Source organism: Schistocerca americana, chromosome 2 (genome assembly GCF_021461395.2).
Source record: "Schistocerca americana isolate TAMUIC-IGC-003095 chromosome 2, iqSchAmer2.1, whole genome shotgun sequence".
Classification (NCBI taxonomy): Eukaryota; Metazoa; Arthropoda; class Insecta; order Orthoptera; family Acrididae; genus Schistocerca; species Schistocerca americana.
Genome location: NC_060120.1, coordinates 307,141,799 through 307,164,111, shown reverse-complemented (window position 1 = coordinate 307,164,111; position 22,313 = coordinate 307,141,799). Strand labels below are relative to the sequence as shown.

Here is a 22,313-nt window from a genome sequence, read left to right as displayed (position 1 = left end):
CACACACTGAAGTGCATGCTGTAGCCAAACACTACAGAATGACGCCATTGGGTGGAGCATCAGCTGATGGCAGATAATGTTGTTGTTGGTGAGAAAGCTGAAATGCCAGGAAATTGCACTTACGTAATGAAAGACCTGCGGAAGATCAAAGCTTGGCAGAGGGACAGAAAGTTGGCTCTCAACACGAATACACTGATCAGGCAGAACATTATGACCACCTACCAAATAGCCGGTATGTCCACCTTTGGCATTTACAACAGTGGTAACACATCATGGTGTGGAAGCAGTGAGACCTTGGTAGGTCACTGGAGGGATTTGGCACCATGCTTGCACACACAAGTTGCCTAATTCTCATAAATTCTGCAGGGGGGGGGGGGGGGGGGGCAATGAGCTCAGACGCCACATTTAATCACACCCCAGATGTGTTCAATCGCCTTCAGATCTGGCAATTTGGGGGGCCAGCACATCAATTGGAACTCACCACAGTCAGATCGCACATCTTCCCCATTCTACACACAGAAGCACGCTCACTGATACTACATGCACCATGTGTGTGTCTGACTAACAGTGGTTCATCATCAGGTGATGCTGCTATCACCTGCATGGGTTTATATCGATAGTAGGTCAGTGGTCATAATGTTGTGGCTGATCAGTGTAATTATTATGTATTGCACATAAATACACAGAAATGTGGATTATCATTTTATTACATTGTTGGTGAGAAATCACTGGAAACAGTAGCAATAGTAACATATCTGAGAGTAACTGCCCTGAGTGATCCAAAGTGGAATGACCACATGAAACCAGTTGTAGGAAAAGCCATTGCCTGGCTGAGGTTTGTTTAAAGAATCTTAATGTAATGTTATTAACCTTTGACAGATGTGGTTTATAATAACCTTGTTTGACTTATTTCACTGTTTTGCTTATCAATTTTGGACCCTTACTGGGCAGCATTAGTAGCAAAGATCCGAAGAAGAGTGACACATTTTGTCGCTGATTTGTGTAGTAAGCTTGATAACATCATGGAGGGTATTCTCTAAACTCTAGTGGCAGGCAGTGCTCGAGATAATTTTCTTTTCTCACAGACAGATTTACTGTTAAAATTCCCAGAAGCCAGTCAACATATTACATCTTCCCACAGCTCGCCAAGTATTCATGATGTAAGAATCAGAGAAATTAGAAATTGAACAAAAACTTATCACCAGTCATTCTTCTTGATTCATGGTTGATAGTGGTGCCAGAAGAATCTTTTGCACACGCAGGAAGGTAGCTTGTAGAGTGTAGGTGGTGGTGGTGGTGGTGGTGGTGGTGGTGGTGATTCAGTGTGGTTAAACAACCCGGTGCAAGGCTTTCAGTTGGGTGCCACTTTGGTAATTTGTATGCTTCCTACTCTACTCCACACTCATACTGGGATAAGGGACTGACAGTTCAGAACCGTGTCATGTTCTTGGTAAATCTTCACGTCATTGAAAGGTGAGGACTAGGTTGAAGGCAGATTGGAATATTTCATGGTCCAAGCGGTATTTGGTCTCACTATCTTTTGCTTCGAAAGTGTAGATGTAGATGATTTACATAGGATTTGAGCTCCTAATGAGTACACCATATGGAGTTGTATTGCATAACCTATCACCACCAATAAGGATTTGTTAGCATGACAGTGTTATGGATGTGTGTGCACTAATATCTGCAGTAATAATCTGAGAAAGGTATTTAAAAAAAAAAATTGTATGGATTCTTTGTTTACCTCCCTATCCTTGTGTAGCTTGCTTACAGGAAATAATTTTTCAAATGGTATATGTTCATTATATTTTTGTAAAGTATCCTGATACACTCTGCAAATATCCTCATTCTCAGCTAACAAATCATAAATCCCATTTCATTAAATTCTTACTAAGGCCACATGTTTTTATACCCCTCCCACCCCACCCCCATCCCCCTGTGGTATAGCATTGCACAAAGATTTTTACTTTGGAACAGGCAGCACAAAGAGTAAGAATAGTAGTAAATGGAAACAACATATTTGTTTATAAACTTCTGGATCACGTATAATAAACAAATCATCTTGTTAAATTTATTGTATGTTACATTGATGAATGGTGTCGGTTGCACCTAAAGGTACCCTATGTCTTTTACTATTGGGGTGTAATAATGTATCATGCAATGTCACACAAGCACAAACAGAAAGAAAACAGAACTCTGACAACAATTTTGCATCTACATTATTTTTGGAATGTGGGTTGTTGTAATGGATTGACCTGTATTATAGTTCAATGTGTGCATTGGATTAAAAGATTTTTAAGATTTTCTCCTGTTGAAGTTTAAGCTCATTTTGTTTTGAGTTGGCGAAGCCAGTGTATGCTGATACGAAATCTTTGTTGTGGTGACATACTGTTCCATAGCATAGCCCAGGGTATATGTTAGGTTGAATGGTGACTTGACTGAGTGTTGACAAAGCAGTATTTTGAAGGCTTCTGTTGATGCAGAGGCTTTGCTGGCTACATGGTGTCAGAAACTTGATGTCAGTTCCATTTTTGACTTTAATTATTTATAGTTATTACTTCTTACTAACTGTTTGGGTTTGTGGAATGTTGTTGTTGTTGTGGTCTTCAGTCCTGAGACTGGTTTGATGCAGCTCTCCCTGCTACTCTATTGTGGAATGTAACCATGGTATAATTTTTAGAGTTTTGGGTAATTAATTGTATTGATAGAACAAATATTCGATTTTAGGTGAAGCCTTTGGGATTGATGTAGTGTCATGTTCGCTGGTCTATCACAAGTAAACTTTTTTGTTGCCATACCAAAAGAACGTCATTAAAGACACATTTTTGTGTGTCTGCAGACCATCCATGATCTAATTAGCAGTGAGTCTGTAACTGATCCCTCATGAGCTTCTTTGCCCTCAGTTTCTGAATGCTTATGCATATTGACAAAATTGTATGTGCTTGGATGATTAAAATACCTTTGAAGGTTCCATATCATATGTTGTAGGCAAGCTTTTATACAGCTTTCATCACACACATAGCTCCTTATATATATGGCACCAGAACTAAAGACTAATTTATTTTTATTCCACTGCAAATGGTTATGTACATAACAGCAATATATGTCCAGGGAAACTCCCCCAAGTTTTTGATATAGCAAAACTGAAAAACTGATTGTTTGTGTTGTAAGGTTGTGCTGTGGTGTTGCTGTGAAGTTATCTGCTGCACAACAGGTTCTGTATTATTTTTCTGTCTTTGTGGTTGACCAAATATCAGACTCAGAGGATACATTTTTTTTTAGCTTGATTAGGTGTAGTAAGTAGGTACACAAAGTGCGGCTACTCATGGAGGTCCAGTGTGGGCTGCAATTATCAAATGGCAGTGAAACTTGGTATAAATCGTTAATGGGAAACAGATTTATGCTGGAAAAAAGTTAGTTCCAATTTTGGCCACTAGATGCAAGTCAGGCATTGTGAATGCAAGAAAAATGTATAGAAATATTTTCATATGTAATGGTTTAGGAATGGGATATGGGCAGAAAAGGTCAAACGAGTAGAAAGGCATAATGTTAATTTTTGTCATTAAGCACCACCTATACAGTTTGTTCAATATGACCACCAGTGGTGTTGACAAGATGCTGTACAGTGCCAAATTTGCACCTGGTGGCCAAATTGTTACTAATTTATTTAAATTTTTTTTTTTTTTTTCAGCATAAATCGATTCCACATTAACGCATTAGCATATCTACAAAGTTTCACTGCCTTATGATAATTACAGTCCACACTGGACCTTCATGAGTAGCTGCTCTTTAACTATAACCACCCAGTTCTTGTGTACAGACAGCAATTACCAAACTTTGATCACCTTCAGTCCTGCTTTAGAATGAGATATGGTGTTGAGCAATGTGAACTGTTAATGTTTGGATGGCAGGAGGCTGGTTCAGTTGTTCATCTATCACTTTGTTTCTATTAGTAGACTATCTTTGTGTATGACAGATGTCCAAAGAAGCATATACAGTGCATTACATGCTGTTGATAATATTTTTGTGATGATGGCTGTTTGCTTCTATGAGCCCCAGTTTTATGGCTTTCTATGGGGGCTTACATTTGCACTATGAACATCTGTGGTCAGTTTTTGGGAATAAGTGTGGTTCATACATTTTGCAACATGATTTGATGCAAGTAAATTGTGCACAGTTGAACAAATGGGTATGGAATTCTGGAAGCAGTTCGTAAGTTGGGTGTATCCATTCTGTTGTGAATTGCAGCAATGTAACAGTCTGAGGGTGGTCAAATTAATGTTGATAATGTATGTAAATGCATTTCTTGTCTTCAGATTACCATTTAAATGCTCATGAATATCATAAATCATAAAATCTCAAAGCATAAACAAACCTTATCATAAAATTATATTTTACAGAAGCAATTCTAATACCAGTCTTATCAGCTGTTTTCCAACTATCCCGTACCACTCACTTACCAGACAATTTTTCCTTGATATAATTCACAATTTTCAAAATTCTGGGTTTAGCAATACAGTTCTAGCACAAAGTATTTTGATGTTTTCTAGTCATTTCTGTTGAATGGGGTGGCACAGTGGTTAGCACACTGGACTCGATTCGGGAGGATAACTATTCAAACCTGCGTCTGGCCATCCTGATTTAGGTTTTATGCGATTTCCCTAAATCACTTCAGGCAACTGCCAGGTGGCTGCTTTGATAGAGAGCATTGCCTACTTCCTTCCCCAGCCTTTCCTAATCCGAGCTTTTGTTCGATCTCCAATGACCTCATTGTTGACAGGGCATTAAACACTAATCTCCTCCTCCTCCTAGTCATTTCTGTAAGGCAGTTGTTGACATCAGTTAAATTGCTCGGTGTCTAAGGCAGATAAATGAGTCGAGATAATGTGTGTGTAAAGTGAAGCCTGCAACTGGCTTAGGTGTGTCAGTATATCCACATAAATCATTACTGGAAGACCACAGATATTTTCTGGACCTCTCCTTCTCAGCATCTCCAGCTTCTCTCAAAACAAAATATTGAAGCAAGCACATAATATTACCAGCATAATCATTTAGTTCACTTGTAGACCAGTAACCCTACATATTTAAAAAGTTCCTCAGTTTCATCTTCCTTTGTCACCACTTGTACCAAATTGATTGAAAAAGGTATTATGTCTACTTAGAGCTTACTTACTATGCATTATGAAGATTGTCTGCCTATTATAGTTAATAACAACATTATTATTTTTTATTTTGGTGATAGTGCAATGCTACATTCTGTTTGGTGATATAATGTGTTAAAAGATTGTAGACTTCAAACCAGCCTTTGACAATGACACAGGTTCCTCTTTCAACGTTCTGACATATATAGTTAAAACTTTATTTAAGACATGTGCTTCCTCTGGGGAAGCAATGCTGTTAGTGCACCATGTTATTTTTCAAGAACATAGATTACTTTGTAATTAAATTTTTAAAGTCTCCTAAAGAGTGTAGTCGACAGGAGATGTACTTGTTCACACCCCAATTGAAAGTTTGAACCTGGCATTTCCCCTCTTATGCTGTTTTGTAGTGGTCCAGGTTCTAATTGTGTTCATTGGTATATTTGAAAGAAAGCAAGACAGCTTCACTTGCACTAATGTTTAATAATGCACATAATTGAAACTGCAGCATCCTTTTTCTTCTTTAATAGTATTGAAATTGGTACTTGTTAAAGTTGAATGAAATTATAAATAATGGATTTGTGAAATTTTGGAACTAGAAGAGAAAGTCACAAGTGACTAAAAATTTGTGTGTGGGTACCAGGTGGTCACGAAACAATGCAACTCCTCTGAGACTTTGACAATTGTAACTCAACTGCTTGCAGCACATTGTCAGTATATTTACAATAGTTTTCGGTTTTCATGTTCAGCGTTTGTGGAAATTTTTATTTTGTAACCTGGGTCATTCCATGCCAAGTGGTCTAAACCTTCCCACCATCATGTCTCCAATTTTCTTCAAATTTTATCTGTAGCACTAGTCAAGTGCTAAATTAAGTTTCTCAAGATTTCAAGCCTCTAGCTGCAATACTTGCTGATCTACACCCCCTTGTCTGAAGGGTAGTAAGTTCGCATGCGCGCGACATCAGACAAAATGCCATTTTTGGGGTCTCATAAAATTGAAACCAATTCATAAGAATGGTTAGTAAGATGAGACCCTGTACAGTTTTTTGTGCTGATTCAAACGAAATTAATTATAAGATTACTGATGCAAAATCCGGTCAAACAAGTCGACTCAAAGTGTACCCCTAATTCTGTCGTGACTTAATGCGACAAATTTTGACCAATATTCAGACTGCAATAATTTCCTTGCAGATAAAGATATGGACTTGAACTTTTTACCAAGTCTTATCTTTGTGCTGGACATAATACAGCTGGATTTCCAACTACCCAGGCTTTATAGTCGCCTTGCAAAATCTCTTCAAATTTGGCAGTGTCAGCGCAAATGGCTTTATTTACCAAAGTTCAAAGCCCATTACTACAAAATAGTCAGCCTGGATTTAATTGTGAATAGTATCATCTGAAAGAGAAACTCTTGCTCTACGAGATGGATATATTTTTCTTTTGCAACGCTTCCATTAAGTGCTTATTTACTCAGGTCAAAGTATCTTATATTTTGTGTGCGCAGTGCCCTGCGTTGGTCCATGATGGCTGAGCCATTACTGGTTATCACAATAAAACCAGCATCCCCATCGCCATAGGGGCCACGCCCGATAGCCATGCAGTAACAGCCACGGGTGGGTATCTTTACTGCAGGTTCCCAAGCCTGATTACAGGGTGTCTTTACCACAGGATCCCAAGCCTGATTGTGGGTTTCTTTATGCAGGTTCCCAAGCCTGTCTTCCTCAGTTACTTCATCATTCTGGAAGCATCGTTGATTTGCAAGAGAATGCTTTCAGGAAAACTGTATTGCCGACCAGATGATGTCACTGATGGAGCTGGAATAACACCAATGATAAGTTGTTCTGGAATCCAGCAAGTATCACGTCTTAAGGGCCAATAAAATGAACTTGCAGGACCATGAGGATGCATAAAGCTTATGAAAGCATCTTTCTGTTCGACTGAGATTTCAACGATGTTTCCAATCCACCATTTCTTTTCATAAATGCAAGCAACATACTGCCCAGGCTGAAGATCCATGACTTGAACTACTACTTCAGCAGCACTAATTTTGGCCAAAAAAGATGTCGCATCATTAGAAACTCTACTGACCTTAATTGTCGTCATATCAATGGGCAAAAAATGGTGGTTTTCTCTTGTGCCAGCTAGAGTGTGCCCTTGCAGGAATCTTTCTTCTTGAGAAGCTTTTTCTTCTTCAACTTCCTCTTTGCTGATGAAAAAGAATTTGATTCCATTGATATTATCATTGCAGAAGTTGAAAAGATCTTTGGGTGTTAGAATCTGGTTTTCATATGGACGTTGCAAACTTGCTCTTGCTGCCAACCGTTTTGTTGTGCCTCCAATGCCATCACAAGGCGACTTTCCATGGCTTGTTCCAAAGAAATTCCATTCTGCTGTTATTTCAAAATCTTCTTTGTGATAGCATAAGTTGAGAAAATTCTTGAAATTCTTATATTGTGCAGCTGAACCATCACTGAAGTAGTGGATGTGGCTTATTTTGGAAAATTGCATCTTCAGGTAATTGATTACTTTTCCAATGTAAACATGGACAGTAATCGTATCGTGTCGAAGGCAGTCACTAATAACACAAAGATTCACACATTGCACCTCTTCGTTTTCACAGTAGTAGACTACAAATGGATGAACTGTTGCTTGACTGTTTTCCCAGTGAAAGCCTTGCACTGCATCTTGAACAATAAATGAATAGTTTTCAGCAAAATCCATTAGTATTATGAATTCGCCTTCTTTCAAATCAGTTTTGAGAGCTTTCAGGTGCTGGCTTTGATGCTTGGCAATGTAGTGATGACAAGACAGGTTCCAAATTTTTGCTGCAATATCTTCAACATACTCTTCTGTTGAAAGCTGCTTTGTTTCTAAAGTATCCCTGTCGGTATGAATCCATTGTTTGTACTCAATCAGTTCTTCAGGGTCATTATCTTCAAAATATGTTGCAATAACTGCTTCTACACCTTCTGGACCAGGGCAGTTTTCACAACGATGAAGCATACAATCCTTGTTTTCCAAGCTGCAAACAGCTTTGCTAAGAATTTCCTTGTAGTCTTCATTGATTGATGCACCAGTGAGCATAAGCTTGACATTTTGGTGTATTGTACAGACACAAACTGAGTGCATTCCAGCAGAGCCAACTGTAACACACCATTTTGGTCTAAGCTCGCAAAACTTTGAGAAGCCAATTTCTGGTCCATTTTGCTTCTGATAAGACACGTACATTTCCTTCAAATTGCAAAGCAACAACCGCTTTTGCTTGTACACCTTTGTTCCTGAAATTCTCACAGGCACACAGTCTTTCTTCCCTGGACAAAGTCTGCTGAATTCGTCATCTTGAAAAAAGTCATGTACTTTCTGAACAACTTCATCTGAAAGCTTCCTTCCTTGCCGATTTGCTGGAAAAGCTAGAACACCTTGCTCATTCTTCAGTTTTCTCGCTTGCTTTACCATTCTTTCTGATACATTAAATGCTGTTGTCGTATCTTTAATTGTCCAGCTTCTTGGAACCAAGGTCAATATTTGAACTTTTGTCCTACGATTTGACACTTTACATTTTTCTTTCAACTCTTCTATAAGATTATCAAGATCTGCACAATTATTGCATGGGCGACTTTTACTTGAACTTGGCTGTTCATCGTAATTGATTCCTACAGCAGCAGCAATTTGATTCCCAATTAAACTTTGTGCATCCAAGATCTTTCTTTTTGCATAGCTTTGCTTATCTCTTTTACTTAGTTGTCTTCTTTTCAATGGTGAAGCACCAATAAATGATAAACTTTTGTTGATGGCTGGTTCAGTTTCATCCGTTGTGAAATCTTGTTCAGATTGGGTTGATAGTGATGATGAATCTTCTAGCTTTTGGTTCAGTGCCGACATGCAGCGAGGGCAAAGCTTCTGACCAGGTTTTATATCAATCACTTCTTTTTTCTTTAACAGGCAAAGTTTGGCAGCTGTTTCATTATCAAGCAGTCTAAGTCCAGCTTTTACATTGTGATTCCTCTTCTTGAATGGATTGCAACATTTCTTTTGCATCGCTTGATATTCATGTAGGAAGAGGGCTTCATGGTGGAAGCAAATGATGGAATTTTCGTCAAGTTTGGCTTCTGAACGCGAAACAAGCAATTTCTGGTCACATTCTGTGAAATCACTAAACGCTTTGAATCCAGTCTTCTTAGCATAGAAGATAACATGGCACTTCGATGCAGCAGCATCTTTTCCAATTGAACAGGGGGCCAACGATTCTTCTTCTTCATTAACTTCTGACATCTCTCACTGGCCAATCACTGAATAAAACACGAATGAAATATCCAATTATATCAGTAATTCTAAGCGACTATTAAGATTCAAATTCCTAGAAATGAAGAAAAATTAGTGCATCGCGCATACAAAATATAACAACTTTGATGTGAGTTAATGAGTACTTAATGGTCGCGTTGCAAAAAAAACAAATGTCAGTCTTGTAGAGCAAGAGTTTCTCTTTTAGGTGATACTATTCACAAGCAGATTCAGGCCAACTATTTTTTAGTAATTGGCTTGAAACTTTGGTAAATTTTACCGTTTGTGCTGACACTGCCTAATTTGAAGAGATACTGCAGGGCGACCATATGGCCTGGATCATTGCAAATCCGGCTGCATTATGTCTAGCACAAGCATGAAGCTTGGCCAAAAGTTCAAGTCCATATCTTCAACTGCAAGGAAATCATTGCAGTCTTAATATTGGTCAAAATTTGTCGCGTTGTGTCACGACAAATTTTGAAGTATACTTTGAGTCGAGTTATTTGACCGGGGTTTGCATGAGTAATGTTATACATAATTTCGTTGGAATCAGCAAAAAAAACTGTACAGGGTCGCATCTTACTAACCATTCTTATGAATTAGTTTCGATTTTATTAGACTCCAAATATGACATTTTTTTTATGTTGCATGCACACGGACTAAGTACACTTCAGACAAGGGGGTCTAGATCAGCAGCTATTGCAGCTAGAGGCCTGAAATCTTGGGAAACTTACTTCAACACTTGACTAAAGCTACAGTTAAAATTTGACGAAAATTGGAGACCATGATGGTGGGAACTTTTTTCAGTTTTAGACCACTTGATGTGGAATGACCCACCTGTGTTCCTAACCAGGGATCATACTCATTTGGGGAAAGTGCTCCTTTAATTCAGTCTTCCTATTGTCACCAATGCATGACTTGAAAACAAGGAAAAATGGCACTCGAGGAGTTTACAAAGGCCAAATCACAGTATCCTTGTTGTACCTCATCTTCGAGTATGAGATTTCTTTTGCATACCTATTCTTAATAGGAAATTACAATCGTAAAAAAGTATTTGCATATTTCTCAAATTCCTAGAATCATGTTTTTTCCATTTCAATATTTCTTCTGAACAAACTGTGTGCAGTGTATGAAAAGGAACCACTGAGATTCTGACACTGCTATCCTCAGGTGATCTGATAAACAAAATGTTTCTGAGTACATCCATCAGAAATAGAGTTTTGTGTTGATCTATATATGAATAGAGGAAAAGTTACTTATTTTTAGGATGCCTGGATTTTGTACACATTTTCTCCCTGGAAGTAGCAACTTTTGCTCTCCTGAGAACCCGTGCTTTTTTAAAAATTATGGTTAATCAGTCGGTTGATTTCAGCACTTTGCAAACAATACATTGTACTCTTGATAACTAAATAAGTATTCCCTGCCAGCCGGTGTGGCCAAGTGGTTCTAGGTGCTACAGTTTGGAACCGCGCGACCACTACGGTCACAGGTTCGAATCCTGCCTCGGGCAATGTGTGTGATGTCCTTAGGTTAGTTAGGTTTAAGTAGTTCTAAGTTCTAGGGGACTGATGACCTCAGATGTTGAGTCCCATAGTGCTCAGAGCCATTTGAGCCAAGTATTCCCCTTACTTTCCACCTTTTGTTAAATGTATGATCGTTATAATCAAGATATATAGAGTGACAATTGCATTTTGTGCTGAAGAGAACATGGAAATGGATTTCAGTGTATTATTTGCAAAATTATTCACAATCCTTCCATTTTTGACATGTTCATTGCGTGTCAAAGAACATTTAATACAATAAGTAGTGAAGAAAGGAAAAGGCTGAAGCATATTTACTCATTTAATATATCTGAAAATTTGTTTAATATGTATATACTTTTAAATTTTACATTACATTGATCTATTGTGTTTTGCAAAACTTTTATGTGTATGAAATACAAGAAATGGAAGAACACATTGTCTCTTGCTGTTATGCTGCATTGGTTTGTGTTGTGACAAAAGTGTGGTGCTTGTTTGTTCTACTGTTGGGGGTAAAATGCAGAGGTGAAAGTGCATTGAATATGGTTTTCAAGTGGCATTTAAGTGATACCTACATAGATGGTGTACAGTGCAAGATATGGGTGCATGTGCAAAGCTGAAACATCATGAAGGCTTCGAGATTGCTGTGCCTGCTTAGAAAATTTCATCCTCTGTGAGCTGGAAGCCGTCATACTTCAGTCTTATAGTACATTTATGTGTATTGGTGCACACATGGTGCATGCAGTTCCACGAAGGCAGTTGTGTGGCTGGGAAGTGAAACATTACCATACACATAAATGAAGTAAGTTGCAATTCTAATGTAAGGATTGGCTATTCAAGTAGTGCAATAGGTTATTGAGCATTTCAGTGGAGCTGCAGAACATTTTGAGTGTCATAGGAGAAACCTTTTTTTGGTAAAGGCTATAAAAACTATTTTTATTGTAATTTCAACATATTTATCCCAAGTTCATGTAGGGCAGGAAACAGCGTTGACTATCTGATTAAAAATGTTCGTGTTGTATTAGTTCCTTTATCTGTGCTTGGTGATATAAAGCAAAAAAAGTTTTAAAGTTTATGCCTAGCTTTCCTGCCATTATGTTAGTGGTTCTATATGTCATTCCTAAATTATTTATTTGCAAAAGAACCTAGCTCTAAATTAAAAAATATGAATAATATATCTTAATTGTTACTATGACACTATATATGTAAGTCAAATCCTTTAAGGAAAAAATTAGAACAGTTTCTTAAATGTCATTGTAAGTTTTTATTTGTAAATTTATCAATATCTTCATGTCTTCATTCTATTTATTCTCATGCAGACTGGTGTTAGGAGCCAGTGTCTTGAGGAGTTTTGTGACCTGTACTTCACACGTATGCACTTCGTCCTTCTGATTGGAATACCTTGTAAACATATTGTGTTCAGCTAGAAGCTACTTTTGTAATCCTTTACTTCAGCTACTTTTGTGGTTTCATATTTTGTATCCAGCAGAATCATACAGTTAAGTCAGAAATGTTCTGTTAATGTCTGTTTCAGATAAATTATAAGTTGAAATTACCTTCCAGATTTTAAAGATGCCTTAGAGTTGATTTTTAAACTGGCAGTGCATTTAGCAGTGAGACATAACCACATGAACTATTTTCCCTAGTATTTGAGAAAGTCTGGTTCTCTTGTTAATTATAGGAACAATAGTTGAAAAATATGGGTTCCTCATTTAGGTAATATGATGTGTAGGATGTAGGAAGGTATTACAAAGTAGGAAACAAGTGCTAAATCCATGAATAAATGACAAGGAATGTAGGAACCATGAAATGGATTTCATCTTTAAGCGCATTCAAGTTATGAATATGTATTTAATGCTTATTTATGACTGTACTGAATGTGCCTTTACATTGCAAAGAGTAATTGCATTGTTATTTTCTGTTCACTACAAAGTGTATTTAACAATATAAAAAGGAAAGATATAGCAGTAAAAGCACAAAGACAGAAAAACATTCATTGGATAATGCTCAGTAAAGTTGGTGTCAGAATCTGTTTTGTGGTTGGAGAGGAAGAGAGAAAATAAATAGATGTTCAGTTATTGTAAGACAAGCTATAATGTAATGTGATGTATTTCTCATGACTGAAAAAAATTTCCAATTTTTGGTTTCAGCTGAATTGAATAATCTGCGAGAATCGGAGGATCGTATAAGACAGCAACATATTGAATCCTCGCACAGGGAGAAAGTTTTGGTGCGGCGACTTGCCACCAAGGAACAGGAAATGCAGGAATATGCTGTAAGTTATTTGAAAATAACAGGTTGTACTATACTGATGGTTTCTTCCAAATTATGTGTTAAATACAACTGGCAGCTACTGGTAAATTATATTCTGTACATTGTTCTAGTACTATATTTTGCAACTTTGTTAACTGCCGAGTCATCCTATTTAAGAAGTATGTATCTTCATAATTTATGTAGAGGAAGTATGGTACATCAAAGTCATAAGTATCTTTCAGTGACAACTGGCTGCAATCCCAGTTGTGGACAAATCAAGGTGATGCAGTGGATAATAGACTGGACTCACATTCACGAGAATGGTGGTTCACACCCACGTCCAGCCATCCTGATTTAGGTTTTCCCTGGTTTCACTAAATTGCTTCAGGCAAATGCCAGGATGGTGCCTTTGAAAAGGACATGGCTGACTTCCTTCCCTGTCTGTTAGTGACATATGAAATTTCAGATGATTCTACCACAAAACTACACCCACTACTGTTAGTTCCCTGTTTGAGGTTAGTTTCAACTTGGCATAGTCTACTGTCATACTTATCCAACCTACTTTCCATGTCTTCTACTTGGTTAATTAGCTGAAGAACATTTTTATCAGGCTCATCCATTTGTTCAGGCGCAGTTGTTACTTCATTCATACATATGTCAGATACAGAACTGATTTTACTGGCTAACACTTTGTGATCAGTTTCACATACAGGTTCTACAGCCACTATTTTAACCTGTACTTTTTGTATACCTTCTTTAATTTCATCTACTCTTTGTTTGTTTCCAACAGCAACTGTTTTCAGAGCCTCTGTTAATTCACCTTTTACAGTGCTGACAGATCTTTTGCAATTATTCTCAACTCGAGAAATTTTGTAATCTACTTCATTTTCTAATGATTTCAATTCATTTTCCCTCATTTCTTTTAAAACTGCAGTCTGCTTTTCAAGTTTTTCTTTAAACCCACTATTAAGTTGACTATTTTTTTCATTAAAACCATTGTCAAGTTTACTAATTTTTTCAGTAAAACCACTGTCAAGTTTTTCAAGTTTACTATTAATTTTTTCAGCCAAATTAGTTTTTCCTTGTATAGAGCCCATTAAAGCTGCAAACATTTCCTGCATACTTCCAAGTTCCACTTTTGGCATCATTGTTTCTTGTTTATCTTGTTCCACCGGAACTATACCAAATTTGGTATCCACATTTGATTCAGTAACATTAACAACACTATCATCACACACACTGTCAATCATCACACAACTGATCATTACTGAGTTCATGCTTAATGTCACTTTTGGGATTAGTATTATCCCCACTAGTTACATTAACAGACATACTTGAAGCAGACTCAATTCCCCTGTCTGTAAATAACATAGAAATATCATCAAAAACATCCCCTCTTATTTTAACATCTACTCCTTTTCTCTGTTCAGGCGTGCCGGTGTGTGAAGCACTCACACTGAAAGAACATGTCTTTCAGCACACAGATGTAACAAAGTTGACTTATCTTTTGTCGAATGCTGCAGCCTCGGTGTGTTGAAACTGTGAGTACGATCCCCTGTGGCTGCCTTAACAGTTTCTGGGCCCCCGCTCGCGTGTAGGCTGGCCGCGCTGCCCCGTTGTACTGCTCACCACCACTGCTAAGATGCCATCTGCTGCTTTGCTGTGCTCCCGTCGCTACTGCAGCCATTGCGGATCATCTTCTTTCTTGCAGCTCCAGCAACTCAAAACGGGTTCCGTTCAAGCTTCTGCTAGTTCCGGTTCACTAAATTCTTTTCTCTAATATTCACTGTGCAGTCCATCAAAATCTTTCTCTCAACTGCGGATTCAAAATACTACGGCTTTAGTGTTTCCCAGCCGATGCAACACATGCGGCAGTGTGGTTCCATCTGTCCCTTTATGATGAACCTGCACCTACCTTGAACATTGCCTCAGCAGATCATCAGTAGGGAAGCCGAGTGAAACCTACTGTACTTCGACGTGAACCAGGCTGCAATTAGTCACTAATCCGTGTTTCGGTAGAAAGTTTTCACATGAAATGAAAGGTTGGAAATTTTGTCCTTAATTAATATATTCTGAAACTTAGGTGAACAAGTATCACTGCCAAGCCTGTACTAGTCTTAACACAGTCACTCACAATCCCTTTCACTCACGTTAGCAAATTTATGGTGTTGCATTTGCCGAAAACGTAATAGCTACAAAATATGGATTGTTTTTGATTGAGAATGCTCGACAAATATTAAGTCTGTCGGTACCTAATGCAGTCACAGTTTTTAGCCACGACCTGATCAATACGCCACACGGAATTTATGTTTTTCTCGTCACAAAATTCACTTAAAAATTCCGAAATTTCTACAACCCATCGGAATAATTATGCTGTCACTTTACAACACTTTTGATTTGTGAAACACTGCTAGATCCGGCAACTTATCATTTCCATCGGAACTACTACTACACACGTCCGAACTGTTTCATAGCTAGGCTCCGACTCCTCTCTAGAATACACTAAGTCTTCTCTACCAGCAGAGAAAGGAGCAGGAAGAATATTGCTTTATTTTATTCAACAGCCAATAGCAAAACAACATTCTCGCGTGTCAGTCTGTGCTTTTCATCAGTAACCAATCACAAAATAGTAAACCTAACGACTGCACTTTTTACCAATGTAATTATCTAATATGCTGAAGTTTTGTTTATGCATAAAGTTATTTACTATTGTTATTTATACCTGAATTAACTTTCCCTTTACCATAAACTTACTATACAAATCTATTCTACAAAAATCCCCGTTGTCCACATCCATACTTCTTTGAAATGTTCCCACACTAAATCCCACTACATAACTCGTTAAACAACTATCTTCATACTAACCTTAAACCACACTCAAGCATAATTCATACTGCTAAAACACATTTATAACAGTTTACATACACAAAAAGACATAATAACACTTTATGAAAATACTAGAACAGTTTATGAAAAACATTCTATTACTTTAGTGCACTCTAGTGGGCATAATTGAAACTAAATCACAGTCCCCTATCCAATACTGTCCTATCTCGACTGATACATAAACTACGTGTGCGTCCAGTCTCGCGTCACCATCTGTCACTATCCAGCTCTGAGACACATCTCCCACTTAACGGCCTCCAAGGCAGGATCGGTATATGGCGCTACGCCTTAAGCAATCCCCTAAAGTGAGAGGGCAAGCAGACAAAGAAGTCTGCTAAGAAAAAGGACCCTTCAGTGGCCCCAACACTACCACTCCCTACCAGTTCTGCACCTGAGGATAAGGTGGAGATCTTAGCATCCCCTGAGGACCTGAAGCTCACTGATGCCTCGTCCACAATAGGAATGGATACAAATACTCAGTCGGTGGCAGCAGGTGACCCTGAGGCATAACCTGCTGCCTTGCGTGCTTCATGCCTTTCCAGCCTCATGATAATGTCATCCTCTAGTGAAATTGCTGCGGTTTTTTCCACCACCTGGCTGAGCCACGGCAACTGTTAAACTTTACACCTGCTTTCTGCATTGCCCTCCGGCAAACCTGATTCCTGACAATGCGGACCCCTGCCCTCCACAGCTGTAGGGGATATTACGAGAACCATAGCGACTATAATAGAGTGTCAGGTGGAGTTTGTGCCTATGTCCTGAACTCAGTATGCAGTGAACCTGTGCCCCTTCAAACCCCTGTTGAAGCTGTGGTTGTCAGGGTAAGGGCAACTCAGGAAATAACTGTCTGCAACGTATAACTTCCTCCAGATGGTGCAGTATCCCTGAACGCATTGGCTGCACTGATTCATCACCTCCCTAAACCTTTCCTACCTTGGGAGATTTTAATGCCCATAACCCCTTGTGGGGTGGCACCTTGCTTACTGGCAGAGGTAGAGATGTCGAAACTTTCCTGTCTCAACTTGACCTCTGCCTCTTAAATGCTGGGGCCCCCACACATTTCATTGTAGCTCATGGCACTTACTCGGCCATTGATTTATCCCTCTACAGCCCAGGACTTCTCCCATCTGTCCACTGGAGAGCCCACGATGACTTGTGTGGTAGTGACCACTTTCCCATCTTCCTGTCACTCCCCAAGGGCCATTCCCCCAGTCGTCTACCAAGATGAACTTTAAGCAAGGCAGACTGGGAAGCTTTCACCTCTGCTGCCACTGTTTAATCTCTCCCACACTGTACCATCAATGTGGTAGTTGAGTGGGTCACTAGAACGATCGTTTCTGCGGCGGAAAAAAGGATCCCTTGTTGTTTAGGGTGCCCACGATGAAAGTGAGTACCTTGGTCGCTGGAAATCGCTGAGGCCATTAAAGAGCGTCATAAGCGGTATAAGCACATAAGCATCACTCTTCCTGGAGCACCTACTAGCTTTTAAACAGCTCCGTGCCCGCGTTCGTCAGCTTATAAAAAGACAGAAACAGGAATGTTGGGAGAGGTACGTCTCGACCATTGGGTACCGTACGTCACCTTCCCATGTCTGGACGGAGATCATACATGTTTGTGGGTACCAGATCCCGACAGGTGTCACTGGCATTAACATCAATGGTGTGTTACCTACTGATGCACATGCAGTTGCTGAGCGCTTTGCAGAGCACTATGCTCGAGCCTCCTCGTCGGAGAATTATCCCCCAGCATTTCGCACCCTCAAAAGGTGGATGGAAATGAAACCCCTCTTGTTCATTGAATGTCACAGTGAACCTTATAATGCTCCATTTACAGAGTGGGAGCTCCTCAGTGTCCTTGTACATTGCCCCGACACAGCTCCTGGGCCAGATCGGATCCACAGTCAGATAATCAAACATCTCTCTTCTGACTAAAAGTGACATCTCCTCGTCATCTTCAACCAGATCTGGTGTGATGGCATTTTTCCATCGCATTGGCGAGAGAGCACCATCATTCCAATGCTCAAAACTGGCAAATACCCGCTTGATATGGATAGCTATCGACCCATCAGCCTTCTTTGTAAGCTGTTAGGACATACAGTAAGTCGACGGTCATGTGGCCTGCTGGCTCTATGCCAGGGCGGTTTCTGCCAGGGTTGCTCTACCACTGATAATCTAGTTTCCCTCGAGTCTGCCATCCAAACAGCCTTTTCCATATGCCAACGCCTGGTTGCTGTCTTTTTTTGATTTACGAAAAGCTGACGACGCAACCTGGTGACATATCCTTGCCACATTTTATGAGTGGGGTCTCCGGGCTTCACTTCAGATTTTTACCCAAAATTTCCTATCGCTCTGTACTTTCCGTGTCCAAGTTGGTGCCTCCCATAGTTCCCTCCATATGCTGGAGAATGGGGTCCCACTGGGCTCTGTATTGAGTGTATCTCTATTTTTTGTGGCCATTAACGGTCTAACAGCAGCTGTTGGGCATTCTGTCTTACCTTCCCTGTATGCAGGTGATTTCTGCATTCTGTACTGTCCACCAGTACTGAATGTTGTTGAGCGGCGCCTCTGGGGAGCCATCCACAAAGTGCAGTCTTGGGCTCTAGCCCATGGCTTCCAGTTTTCAGCCCCAAAGTCATGTATCATGCACTTCTGTTGGCATCATACCGTTCATCTGGAACCAGAACTTCACCTTAATGAGGAACCACTCACTGTAGTGGAGACATATTGATCCTTAGGACTGGTTTTCGACGCCCGATTGACATGGCTTCATCATCATCATCATCATCAGCACCTCAATCCCCTGCACTGCCTGAGCAACACCAACTGGGGTGCAGATCGCTCTATGCTGCTGCAGCTCTACAGAGCCCTTGTTCAATCCTGCCTTGACTATGGGAGTCTGGTTTATGGGTCGGCAGCGCCCTCAGCTTTGCATTTACTTGACCCAGTGCACCACTGGCAACGGGAGCCTTTAGGACGAGTCCGGTGACCAGCGTTGTGGTGGAGGCCGAGTCCCTCCATTGAAGGTTAGGTGTGCACAACTGCCCGCCAGTTACGTTGCACACATTTGTAGTTCTCCTAAGCATCCGTTTCACTGTCTCCTTTTCTCACCCATGGCAGTTCATCTCCTGCATTGGAGGCCCAGGTGAGGGCTAATGATTGTGGTTGGTGTCCGATCTTTTGTGTCTGAAATGGAGTCCTTGGTTTTCCCACCTATACTCGAGGTCCATTCATGTACACCTCCATGATGTACACCAAGCCCGAAGCTTTGCCTAGACCTTCCAAATGTTTCTAAGGACTCAGTTAACCCCAGCAGCTCTCCTCTGTCACTTCCTCTCGATTCTTGACATGTGCCTGGACCATGAAGTGGTTTACACCGATGGCTTGATGGCTGATGGTCGCATTGGCTTCGCGTATGTTCATAGAAACATATTGAACAGCACTTCTTGCCAGATAGCTGCAGTCGTTTCACTGCAGAGCTGGTGGCCATTTCTCGTGCTGTTGAGCGCATCCGCTCATGCCCTGGCGAGCTGTTTCTTCTCTGTACTGACCCCTTGAGCAGTCTACAAGCTATCGACTAGTGCTACCCCCACCATCCTTTGGTAGCGACCATCCAGGAGTTCACCTATGCCCTGGAACAGTCCAGTTGTTCCGTGGTGTTTTTGTGGACCCCAGGCCACGTCAGAATAACAGGAAATGAACTTGCCGACAGGGTGGCCAAACAGGCTACACGGAAACCATTTCTGGAGATCGTCATCCCCGTAACTGACCTGCAATCATTATTACGCCGCAAGTTTTTTCAGCTTTGGGAGACGGAATGGTATAATCTTAGTACACACAACAAATTGTGTGCCATTAAGGGGACAACGAATGTATGGAAGCCGTCCATGCAGGCCTCTCGCAGGGACTATGTGGTTCTCTGCCGGCTCTGCATTGGCCATAAGCGCCTAATACATTGGTACCTCCTCCATCGTGAGGACCCACCTCGGTGCCACTGTGGCTCACATATGACTGTCGTCCACATCTTGCTGGACTGCCCACTTTTAGCCGCTATGTGGCAGACCTTTAACCTTTCCAGCACCCTACCTTCGGTGTTGGGCAACAATGCCTCAACAGCAGCTTTAGTTTTACGTTTTATTCATGAGGGGGTATTTATCGTACCATTGAAGGGTGGGCATTTAGCCTTCTCTCAGAAGCTGCCACCCTTCCTCCATTTTAACTCTGTCACACTTCGTTTGCATTTGTTTGTCTTGGTGGTCTCTTTTTTCCCATCATATGTTCATCTCGCCTTGTCTTTTTGGGGTGGGCATTTTAATGTGATTCAGAGTGGCTGTCTCATCCTCTATTATTGTGATCAGCCAGCCCAGACTATCTGATCTATGTTTTTAATACCTTCTTCTACTTTTCCTTGTGGTGTATGTTTTACCCGTTTTTTTTTTTTTTTTTTTTTTTTTTTTTTTTTTTTTTTTTTTTTTTTTTTTTTTTTTTTTTTAGGTGTGGTTCCCCATTCCTTTTCCCCCTTTTATTTTCTCAAATGTACTTTGGGTGTTTTTGTACCTTGAGCCTTGCTTGCATCAGGAAAAAGGGACTGATGGCCCAGTAGTTTGGTCCCTTTATACCCCCAACCAACAATAGTAACAGGGCACCAATAGAGATTAAAGATCGTAAAGTAAGGATGCAGTCCTTCTCCCCTGTTCCTCAACTGTATTTTGTAGAAGCAATGAAGAAAATAAGAGTAGCAATAAACTTAACCTACAAATTGGAGATAACATGAATTGGAGGAATTCTTCTGCTTTGGAAGCAGATTAATGAATTACAGATGAAGCAAGGACATAAGGACTAGACTAGCACAGCCAGAGGAAGCTTTTTCATCAGAGCATGTCTACTAATATCAAACATAGTCCTTAATTTGAGAAAGAAATCTCTGAGAATGTGTGTCTGGATTACAGCATTGTATGGAAGTGAAACCAGGACTGTGGGAAAACTGTAAAAGAAGAGACTTAAGTGTTTGACATGTGGTCCTCTAGGCCAATGCTGAAAATGAAGTTAAGAATGAGGACATTCACAGCAAAATTGTATAGGAAAGGAGTATGTGGGAAACACTATCTAGAAATAGGGACAAGATGGGAGGTAATGTGTTAACATTCAGGTAACAACTTCTGTGGCTGCAGGTACTAGTACAATTTCTGTAATATTCAGTGTTAAAAACTAATGTAATATGTGAGGTGAAACTTACACAGAAATAAATATCACAATAGTGAATATGGAAAAAAACCACTTAGAAACACAGTCTAAACGTAACTAAATAAAAGCGGTATGAATACATACACAAACATACGTACAACATGATTTTAGCCACAAAAAATTATTGCAGAAACCTGGTCTCTTCTCAAAGACCTCAAAATACTATCTCAGTAATTTCTTTAAGTCATCTCTGTATTGGGCATCCAGATGGTGTCACTACCAATTTTGTCCCAATTACCTTATGAATCCATAGTGGTACTTTATTCTCAAATGGCGCACATCTGTGATGGGGTCCATACCACCTGTAATTTACCTGCTTATGTTGCAGCCCATGTCCAGTAGTGGGTTTCAATAATTTGATCACAAGATTGCAATCACCTAACCTCAAACCATTTATTTGTCCTTGGATAAAGTCAGACTTTGTCTTACTCCCCGCTCAGCCCCCCTCCCCCCCCCCCCCCCCCCCCAAAAAAATAATAATAATAATAATAATACTCAGAGTCCACTGTTCCACAATACCTGGTAGTTTGGTAACAAACTCCCAAAAAATGATGCTGAGATAGGCAGTTTTGTCCTGCTACACTAGTTAGAATCCCATTTGTCTTACTAAGGATCACTGACTCTTTTGTGTAGACTTCTGCTCAGGTTCAACCAGAAGTTAATACTCCATCAGTTTCCCATGGTACTGAATCAATCATATCTTAAGATACATTCTCCCAATTCCTATGCTGACTATATCTACAGGGTCCTTCTACTCGTATTATTTTCCCTGTGGCCGAAATTCAGTTTTCTCTTGATTGTCCTTATATTCTAATGTGTATCGTGTTTGTTCTGCCTGCTGTTCATAACTTTTTGGTCTTCAGTTACTGTATCCAAGTCCATATTGTTGCGTACTGTACCATAGTTCATTTGTTGCTCGATTCTGTCCAGGGCTATCTCCCTGATCTTAATTTCCGTGCCACTCAGGCTGTGCATCAAAACAACTACCCTCCTCT

General features: G+C 40.0%; 1 protein-coding gene across 2 annotated transcripts in view; it reads left to right on the top strand.

Moving 5' to 3' along the window:
* LOC124596600 (pre-mRNA-splicing regulator WTAP-like) overlaps positions 1-22,313 on the top strand; it is a 43,804-nt gene that overhangs the window by 4,505 nt on the left and 16,986 nt on the right. Inside the window, exons 1-2 of one of the 2 annotated variants that reach the window (XM_047135804.1) lie at positions 10,261-11,741; positions 13,090-13,214. In XM_047135804.1, the coding sequence (XP_046991760.1) occupies positions 13,200-13,214 (15 nt within the window). In that variant the 5' untranslated portion in view covers positions 10,261-11,741; positions 13,090-13,199. Of the gene's footprint in view, positions 1-10,260; positions 11,742-13,089; positions 13,215-22,313 lie in introns of those variants that run through there. The other variant, XM_047135803.1, reaches the window with a different exon arrangement.